Source organism: Manihot esculenta, chromosome 15 (assembly GCF_001659605.2).
Source record: "Manihot esculenta cultivar AM560-2 chromosome 15, M.esculenta_v8, whole genome shotgun sequence".
NCBI classification, from domain to species: Eukaryota; Viridiplantae; Streptophyta; class Magnoliopsida; order Malpighiales; family Euphorbiaceae; genus Manihot; species Manihot esculenta.
In genome coordinates, this window is record NC_035175.2 from 14101205 (window position 1) to 14112067 (window position 10863).

Sequence of the window (10863 nt, forward strand, 5' to 3'; positions counted from 1 at the left end):
CTATAGAAGTGCTCACTCCACCATTAGATGAAGTTTTGATCTAAGGTCAAGTAATAAACAGATGTAACACTGATAAAACTCTTCAAATTATTGTGTATTCACAAGTCACAAGCCGGAGAAAGATGGATGGTCATAAAAGCAGAGCTCGACAAGACAGTATGAATAAGATTTTAACACAGCCAGTAAACAAGAAAAAGAAATAATGATAAATGAAGAAACATTATGTCCAGGGACAATAACCCATTCTCTACCCGCAAATTGTCTCTCCCCGCAAACTCAATCCAGAAAGGGTGATAATTCTATTCACCAGTGGGAATGGTAAGAATAGATTACCGACCAAACCAACTTCTTTGGGGCTGGACGTCTCCATCATTCATAAGCTTATCCAACACTACGTTCAGATCAACTGATTGACCATTCTCTGTCAACTTCCTAACAGTTGCTCGAACATGTTCCCTTGGAAATCCCATGCTAGTCACTTTGTCAACCACATCATCAATGGGAACCCTGTTTCCAGTCCCAGAAGATCCAGAGCCACCGCTAACCCCGGAAGCAGTAGGTAACGCTTGTGGTAATATCCGAGCAGTGGGAAGCTGAGGGTACCCACTTCCACCACTGTGAGACACAGCAAGAGAAGAGAGCTGTTGTGGTTTCATTGGAGGGTTGCTACCATATTGAGAAGGTATTTTGCCATAAGCATATGGTTCAGTAGGCCCAGAAGATGGGCCATATCCCGCTGAAAACCCTGAATTTGGTCTAGTGGATGGCAGTTCAAATATATGAGAAGCCCCATAAAACTGGGGGGAAGAAGGAGCCCCACTAGCTGGATGGGAGGATGACTGCCGTAAGCTTGGTGGGTAACTCTGAGAAGGAACATAAGGTACCTCTTCAGCATGGTGACCTATTGAAACTGAACGTTGAGCTTCTGGTTGAGGCAAGTTGGGGGGCTGATGGTATTGTGCTTGAGAGGCAAGTTGATAAGATTGGTGTGGTGGTGCTGTAAGAGATAGATGTGGCTGCTGCTGCGATGGAGATGCCTGGAATTGTGGATTTGGAGGTTCTTGCATTTGACCAGGAGGTGAATAGTAAGGCTCTCTCTGATGGACAGGGGGGATTTGAGACTGTGATAATTGGTTTGGAAGTGGAGTTGGAGGTGGCAAGTTCTGCTGGGAAATAGGTACTGGAGGGACAGCAGCAGGAGGAACTGGAGGAATGGATTGTGGAAAAGAGACGGGAGGAAGCTGTTGGTGAGATTGTGGAGGTGCAGATGCTGCTTGTTGCAGATGCTGGTGAGACTGTGGAGGGGCAGATGCTACTTGCTGCAGCTGCTGGTGAGATTGTGGAGGGGCAGATGCTGCTTGCTGAACAGTGTCCATGTGCACAGAGTTTTGGATTTCCGATTGTTGCTGGTCTCCCTTGGACACCTGCAGCTTCGCAATTTGTAGCTGAGCCTCGACTACTTCCTGCTTCTCCTTTAAAAGATATACCCCACTTTGCACCTGCATGTTATTGATGACAAACACTAATCAGGCACAATATAGTGATGAGCATGTATGGTACAAATACAAACTTAGAATCTGCTGATACACTATGCTCTGACCACCACACAAAGACAAGTAAAACTCATTTTGAACCTTGATTTTATAAAAAAATGAACATTTATTAACACCTCATCAAGTAAAATTTTTCTTCATCAAGACGCCTATTCTTGTGGCACCCCCTAGGTTCACCTTGTTGAATTTAATGTTTCCAAACCTAGTGCAGCTCACTGTTATTAGAGAATTTTTGTTTTAGTAGCAAAACTAAAGCATTCAAAAATGCAGCAATGGCCTATCACAAGATAAACAGTATGTTCCTTAAGAATGACTGAAGAAAAATTTGTCAAACACCCCCCTCCCCCCCTTCCAAAAAAAAAGAGTACGCCTTCTGATTGTCCTTTTAATAAAGCCTGTACATGGTTCAGTAGAGATGGAGGAGCTGGTGAGATGAACTAGAAAGTTCGTATCTCTACAGTGATTTACTTGATATGTTGTAATCATATTCCAAGGAGAAGCTATAATACATATTAATGACGCTCATAGTTTCTACACCACAACCTAAACAATGAAAGAGGGAAAAAAAGAGCCAAATGAGTCTCTATTACTATTCATAGAATAATACAAGCATTGGACTAGGTGCACTCTCAAAAACATACATGATTATTGGACATATTAAATAAAAAGCATAAAGATTACATAACAGTTAATGCCACTGAAATCCATTCATTATTTGCTAGTCACTTGAAAATATGCAACATAATAGAAGCTTTTACAAAATAATGTCTCAATATACGAAACAAAGAATTGCAAAAGGAATAAAAACTTATTGCAAGAAAAAGCACATCATAAGAGCAAAAACTTCAGGAGTACTGATTAGGCTTTTCCATGGCATCACTCATCTTCTTGCCAAAGCTTGTTTAAAGAGTGACCTTATGACATTCATTATCCACTGCATGCATTTAGCTTGACCTAAGGTACAAAATAAAAAGCCAGCCAAAAGCCAAAATGTTAAATATAGTACAGCATGGGATTGGAGAGTCTAGAAACATGTACCTCTCTCAAAATGTTTTCCAGGTGTCTCATTTTCCCATCTGTGCTTCCATGATTGTTTCCAACAGACAGCTTCAAATCATCCACAGAATTCTCAAGGTGGCGGGTTCTGGTCTCCAGTTGTATCAGTTGTGCACTGACACCTTCCAGAATATGCACCAAATTTTCCGCATGTCTCTTCATTGTTTCATCAACCTCAGACAATATTGCTACATGAGAAGCATTTTGATCCTTCTCAACAATGGCTCTTGCAGGTTCAATAGAGTCCAAAGAACCATAATTCTGTACGAAAATTATAGCAACATAAGCTTATGAAGGAATGACTTTTTTAATTAAAAGAAACTACTCCCGTTGAAGATGATAAATGCTACTTAAAAAGGTAGAACAACACTCTCACAGTATCCAATAACACATTAAAATATTAGTCCAATCTTAGCAAATAAATAAATAAGATGATGAATTAAATTCAAGACATAGAAAAGGAAAGCTTCCAGTTCACTCCAATTATACATATAGAAGTAAACAAAACAAAGGGCTACTCAACCTGAGAAACAGCAATTACATAGCAACAAAATTAAATTACTTTTTCAAAGGGCTATTTGCATGAAAAATCCAAAACTTTTTGCTATTTTGCAATTTAATTCAAAACTACAAAAGTTGATAAAATTGTCCAAAATTGCAAATTTTGTTGCAATTATATCCAAGCTTAAAACTTGAATTGAGTAGGGTGTGTTTTGTTGACGTGGTAAGATAATGTGGATTATTTTATTATATTCATATGCCACATAGACAAATACTATTGATATAAAAAATCTAAAATTTTTAGCTATTTCGCAATTTAATCCAAAATTTTAAAATTTGATATAGTTCAACTTAAAATCCCTAAATTTATACTCTTTTACTACTAAATCTCTAGAATCCTATTATTATATTTTATTTCTATTTATTTGGGTACTAAACTATAATAGAACTTCTTTCTATTTTTAAGTTCTAATTCTCTTAATTCTTTTGAGTTTTAATTATGTCTACTCTTAATGCAATGTCTCTGTTTGTGCCTCCAAGTGATAGCTTAAACTATTAAGCTATAACAAAAGATTAATAGCACAATTGTAAATAGTAACTCCAAGTCTAGCTTAAACTATTAAGCTGTAACAAAAGATTATTAGCACAACTGTAAATAGTAATACTACTACTTCTATTTTTATTATATTGACATAATTTTTTATAACAAATATTGTGAAATTTATTATGATGGATACCTAACAAAGTATTTAGAAAATAAAAAACTAATAAATATGAGACCTGTTGCATTTTTTATTGGAACTAGTGGCAAATAGAAAGAAGTTAAAATTATGATTTTTTACATCAAGCCAGACAGGGACGAAGACAAATAAATTTAAAGATTGAGTTGAATTATATCAATCTTTAAAATTTTGGATTAAATTGTAAAATAGTTAAAAGTTTTGGATTTTTTTATCAATAGCATTTATCTACATAGCATATGAATATAATAAAATAATCCACATAATCTTGCCACGTCAGCAAGACATGCTCTCCCCAATTCAAAATTTAAACTTAGATATAATTACAATAAAATTGACAATTTTGGACAATTTTAACAACTTTTAAAATTTTGGATTAAATTGTAAAATAACAAAAAGTGTTGAATTTTTCATGCAAATAGGCCTTTTTTAAAAGAACCTTTTGAGCCCAAGATAGGAAAGATAGGAGACGCGCAACCAGGTACCATTTAGATCATATGTAGATTGTAGACTTGAGCAAAGTAATGATAAGTACTTAAAAGAACCATTTGAAACTTGAGCAAAGTAATGATAAGTACTTAAAAGAACCATTTGAGCTTTACACTTATAGCTGGCCGTGTCCTACATATGAGAAAATGAGGAGCAAAAGCAATACAAGCAACTGCATTTGCAGTGGTTTTGACGGTGCTACCCAAATTCCCAGCCCCCTTCCCCCCTAGATTGGTCATACCAAAGTAGCCTCACTTTTCTACTTGGAAGCAAATCAAGCCAATTTTCAGCTATATTATCAGTCTACTACTGCAGTCTGCAATTGTGATCCTTAAAGCAATGATGTACCCCTCTGTGTTTCGGAATACCACATTTGAAAAAAAAAATGAGACTAGGAAGCAAGCAGCTAATTCAACTATACAGATTCATCTGCTACCAATTCATCAAAGCAAATATATATATTGGTTATTTTAAAAAGTTTGCCAACCATTTCCAGCCTGAGGATGCCTTAGTTACAAATACAATTCAACATTAAACCAATCCAGAAATGCTAAAATACTACCATGACTACCTGATCATCAACTAAAATCAAAGTCCCCCAACAAAATAAAAACATAGTTTAGAACTCTAATAGACTATGCATAAAAAAAGAAAAAGTAACTTAATCAAGACAAAACCATTTGGACCATGAAAACCCTTACTTTGACAAGGCAGCAGAAGTGCGAACAGGATTAGATTTAAAATCAGTGAAGTTCAAAACCTTAGAGGCAGTAGTTGGAGCCCCGAGACCGGCAATGGAAGAATTAAGACTTGATGCAATAGAACGAATTGGCTGAAAATCATAACTGGGAATGATCTCCTCCTTCTTAATCTCATTATCACCAGCACTTCCAATAATGGAACTACCATTGGAATTATAATGACTTTGGTGTTGGTGATGGTCTTGATTATTGTCCTGGGGAGGATTCATTAGATCAATAAAGTCTCTTGTGGTTGTGGTTGTGGTGGTGGTTTGCTTGGGGGAAGATGACAATTGTGATTGATGTGCAGTGGAAGAAGAGGTCAAATCCAATATCTGCTTGTCCATAAACTGAGGCGTATTCTTCATCTCATGAAAGGGAGAATTGTTTGATGTTAGGGATAGAATTTTGGAGTAAGGATTGGGTTTCTTACTTCCTCACAACAAAAACAATGATCAAACTGTCTGGTTTTCAACGATATATCAGATGTTTCAAACTCTTGCTTAATGTGGCTACAAAATCACCTTGATATCCTGGAGTCTAGCAGTTGGAGGAGAACAAATCGGGTCATCAAATGTTTCAAACTCTTGCTAGATGTGGCAACCAAATCACCTTGATTTCCTGGAGTCTAGCAATTGAAGGAGAACCTAGAATCAGGGAAACAATTAAAGTAATCAACAACTACAACAAACATACTAGATGGCTGCAATTCTTTATACAAAGAGAAAATAAGGATAGTAATGAACTCAATTACGTGGTACATTTTGCATCAGGTAAAATTTATTTGAATTTCCATTAAAGAAATGCTCAAAGAGATAAAATTTAAATAAAGTACCTAAACTTAAATGAACCTTCTATCTTTAACTCACTTTTGGCGGAACCTTTCAATTCCAATAGAATGAGCCATAAACTTGATTAGTACTGAAAACTAATACCTCCAGAATTCATCTCCGTCTGTCAATGAAGTGATATTTGTATTCTTTACATATGTCCTAGTATTTATTTGATCCTGTTAGCATTTATCTATTTGTATATATTACTTTTAAGTCAAAAAAATGGACTGAAAATCCTTAATGACTATTGAGTTATTGAAATTACACTATTCCAACAAGTGATATGCATTGGATGAAACCCTAGTACAACACGTAGGGGAAAATAAACAAAAAGCTTCTATCAGATTTAAGGTAAAACTAAGTTCAAAATTTCCCAAATTGGAAGGAATATTACTATCTAAATCATCTCTTGCCACAATTGTAATGCTACAAGTTATGGCTTATTCTGTTAAAACTAAAAGATGTGACTAAAAGTTAAACAAGGTCAAAACTCATGGATTTTTAAGTAACTTTGCCACTAAAAACACAATTATCATGTACAGCAATAGGACATAAGCCAAATGAATGTTGCAACTAGCAGCATCTTGCATACTTAATTAAGACAAACAAGAAAAGGAAAAAGACCAAATTAACAAGTCCTAGCAGACAGACAAAACACTTGAAATGCTGATCAACCAGCTTGGCAATGAAGATATAAGAGAAGTATCTGAATATCTCACTGATGGATAGAGCTTTGGTGTCACCACACAAGTTTCAAGAAGACTTCACAAGAAACAAACTCCAACAGTATAGTGTGGACTCTTAGGAGTAACATCTAATATGGCGCAGGATATGGTGTTATGAGCTGCTTTTAATGCAAATTTTGCATTAATAGCAATCATTTTTACTGAAAAAATGGGTAGGAAGAGGATCCAAATGAAAAACCATAAATAGAAAGAGATATTTGAGAAAATTTTGATTTTCAATAGGCATGCAGTTTTCTGTATTTGGTTCGGCCTGTCAATTTTCTAGGAAACCCTTTTGCTGGTTCATGGAAAGCATGTAACATACTGACAGCTAGCAGCCTTAAAATTTAGACTCCAGACTCAATGGACCTGTAAAAAACAAAACATATCAGGTGAGCCATTAGCCAGAAACTCCTGCGAAAGACAGGATAAGGGGAAGAACACTTGCTGTTGATTGAAGGCCTATCCTTGCCCAATCCAACATTGAAAACTTAACAAGAATCAGTGTAGATGCTTGCTGAAATAGTGAACACAAAAGTTTTGCCAATTAAACCACAACAAAGATTATCAAACATCATTTGTGGGAGTAGCACAAGCCAAAAGACATGTTTCAATGACATCCTGAACACCAGTTGCAAAGTTTTTACTACAAAGCAATACTTATAATCAAACAATAAACAGGAGAAAACCTTCAGTGAAAGCAAGAGTTGGACATAACCATAATAAAGCAAGCTATCGACAAAATTTCAGTTTTCAAATTACAAGTGTGACTAAAATGTAAATTCCGCTCAACAGAATTTCCTCCAATAAAGATCAAACCAACTTGTTCGCAACAAATTCCTACCTCCAAGAGCTCCAAAGTCAAAACCCACTATCACAATCACCATATTTTAAACTACAAGCCTACAGCAAAGGTTCACAGAGCAGAAATAAAACTTTCCATATTATATGGCAGTCCTTTTGCCTAAAAATTTGATCATATTTATAAATCAACAATAATAAAAATTTCATTTCATACTGCAAGATCTATTAAATTTTAACAAGAAGTAAATAATTTTAAATGCTAATTTGGGAAAAGACTGAAAATGGCAGCAAAAATATCCCCTTTCCCAGAAAATAGTGGAATTCAAATTAATTTTAATAGATTCATAAGATGGTGCACTGCATGGTTAACGAACAGTAAGTAATTCTAACAGCATAGGTGATGATTTTATATGAAGTACATAAGCATATTGTCTTTCGGTGCATTATGTTTTATTAGATTCTAAAGCGGCAAATACTTACAAAAATTCCCATATCCAGTGTTCTATTAATTTTCAACTTTTCCCATTCCCCCCGTTTTCTTTTCCATTAAAAGGAATATATGACTCTAATCATTTATAATGTCAGATACCTCAGAAATAAATAATAATTAACCAAAAAAAAAGAACACAACGTACCAACACAGAACTTGATGTTTATTATTAGCAATTCACTGAGTTACACATAATAAACAACTTATAAATTCTAGAGAGAATTTTTAACAAATGCAAATTCCAATGGCTTTCTTATTGAAATGCCAAAAACCAGTGCATAAATTCAGATGATTTGCAAGTTGTCACTACGATCACATAACTAAATTAAACATAGAGATTAGAGAAGAATCACCGAGGAAAATTTGATGAAATTTAAAGAGGGCAAAAAATAGCATTTGGAAAGTGATGAACCGAGCTTAAATTGCTTCATTCTGGGTGTAATAGAATAGTGGAGGTACTATGACTTTTGTCCTAGATGGAAAAATCATTGTTAAACCTTACGTCTAAAATTATAAAATTACATATTGGAAGCAAACAATAAACTTGAAATTAACAAAGAGCAATTTAATAGACAATAATCAATTGATACAATGAATTAAGTTAGCATAGACAAAATGTAACAAGCTGGCAAGCTTGAAGAAACCTCAAAAGAAAAATTCATGCATCATTAAAGGTGAAGAAACATATCAATCAAGTCACAATACAAATAATATATCACAATATGAAGAAATTCATTCTCATTGGTCATAAACTATTCCAAAATGTATAGTAACACTTCAGAGATAATCAGGAAATCAGAAATTATATTTAGCACATCCAAGAATCATAGCAAATTAAAGCAACTGCAATAAAACTTCCCCTGGACTTGTACAGTCAACCTGAAATTTGTCATTCTAACACAATTCTCTGCTCCCCAATCAAAACACAGAATTCATATTAACAACACACACTTTTCCATCACATTTGTAGAAAGTACAGGAAGCTACTGTGCAAAGATGCAACAAAATCTTAAGCCCCAGAACTTAAACATGCATCTTCAAGCAACAAAATTTAGTGTGTTCTATACTCAATTCATCTAGATCTTTCTCTTTGATAAATGGAAACACAGTAGTGAAAACAGCTAGGATGTGCAATCAAAGAAACCATCTTCAAAAATTAACAGCCAAAATAAATTCCAAAGGTAAGGTGAAGAATAAATGCTCCACAGCCAATTCACATGCCTAAAGGACAGTTGACTATAAAGGTGCAGCAATTACCAATATGAATGATTCCACAACAAATCATCAATGCACCAGAAACTACTTCATGACTCACAAGTCACGTTCCCAATGCAACTTTGGCTCATACAAGTTAAACACCTTAAAGAAATGTAGTAGGAAGAATAAGGAAAACATGTTTGTTTTACAGAAACTAATTTATTGGGTAAGCTTCCTTTTATCACCTTGTCAGAAGTTGAAAGTTGAAATAAACATTTCAATAAAACAAAAACTAAAGGGAATAAATACAATAAAAAAAAAATCACAATGAGCAGAGAATGAAACAATACAAAAACATTAGCCATTTATACATGGAAGCATGTAGGATGCTAAATATTGATAAGTTTGGGTTTAAAAACGAAAATAAATCTTCCGCACACCATTACCACTTACTGTAATTCTGCAGGCAGAAAAGCAAATTTCCTAATAGCTTGACAAAACACTTCTACAACTGAGCTAATGCCAACCCACAAATTTTATTGTTAAAAACAATTAAAAGAAACTAAATTTCCCTCTCTACCTCTCCAAAAAAGAAGCTGACCCTTGATTTCATTAACTAGCACCTAATAAAATACAATACATTGATATCAAAAATACCAAAGCCTAACAATAAAGAAGAAGTTGACCAACTTAGCAAGTCAAACCCTAAAACAAACAATTATCAACAAAAAAGTGTACAAACACATCTATACGCTATAACCATATTCCCCTGAGACCTGCAAAGTCTCAATGCTGACGACAAAAATGCTACAAAATTCAATAAAACAATAACAGCTAAAAGAAAACAAAACAAAAATTCGAAATTCAATAGCAATTCAATCAAAAAATTAAGAAGAGTGAGAGATTCAGCTAGGCAAAACATATCTTACCAGAAACTCTTGCAGGATTGAAATAAGAAAGGCTCTGAGATTATCACTGAATCAGGAATCGAGAGTGGGGAGGTAGGGAGTGGCAGAGGATCGTAAAAAAGCAAGAATCGGGAGCGGGATTGTAGAGAAGGCGAGAGAAGGAAGGGATTTTTGTTTCTTGAGATAGGGGACAAAATAATAGTTTTGAGAAACAGTCGATGATCATGGTCTGTACCTAAATGGGAGACCCGGCCAGATTCGGTTTGGCCTGTGAACCGAACCAAAATTGATTCGAATCAAATTCAGACCAATTAAACGGCTCTATTCATGAACTAAGCCATACTGACTGTAGTCCTCTCTCCACATCATAGAGATTGGACTCCTACCTTATATAAAATTGAAGTTACGATTTAGTTAATAAATTAAAATTTTAATATAATAATAAGTATTTTTTTAAATAAAAATTAAAAGTTAAAGAGAGTGGAATCTGATTTTTTATACTTATTAAGTGTATTTATCATCAAATTAAAATTGTGAAGGTAATATAATAATAAATATTCAATTATATAAAAATATTAAATTTTTAAAATTATAAATTATTATAATAAATTCTAATAAAAATAATATATTTAAAATTAAATAATTTTTATTAAACCGACATATTTATGAAACAATTTAATAGAAAATTTTATTTTTCCATATATCGACTTCACAAGTGGAAGAATTTATATTTTAATAATATATTAATTTGTAACTCGTGAAGTAAATGGTATTTTCTCCCCCAGCCAAACCATTGAGGGGAGCTGATTCCACACAGTTGTGGTTTT

The 10863-nt window shown here is 34.2% G+C and overlaps 1 protein-coding gene across 5 annotated transcripts; it reads right to left on the bottom strand.

The window, feature by feature from the left end:
* Nucleotides 1–64: 64 nt before the first annotated feature.
* LOC110601828 (vacuolar protein-sorting protein BRO1) lies at nucleotides 65–10278 on the bottom strand. Of its 5 annotated transcripts, none has more exons than XM_043951212.1 (5): nucleotides 10058–10278; nucleotides 6963–7006; nucleotides 5100–5726; nucleotides 2592–2870; nucleotides 65–1499 (listed from the first exon to the last, which is right to left on the bottom strand). In XM_043951212.1, exons 3-5 carry the CDS (start codon nucleotides 5445–5447, stop codon nucleotides 330–332), a joined length of 1797 nt encoding a protein of 598 aa, XP_043807147.1. In that variant the 5' UTR covers nucleotides 5448–5726; nucleotides 6963–7006; nucleotides 10058–10278; the 3' UTR covers nucleotides 65–329. The 5 variants fall into 5 exon arrangements, with proteins under 5 accessions (XP_043807147.1, XP_021594859.1, XP_021594861.1 ...); XM_021739167.2 differs by having other exon boundaries at nucleotides 6632–7006; XM_021739169.2 differs by lacking the exon at nucleotides 6963–7006 and having other exon boundaries at nucleotides 5100–5707.
* Nucleotides 10279–10863: the final 585 nt, after the last annotated feature.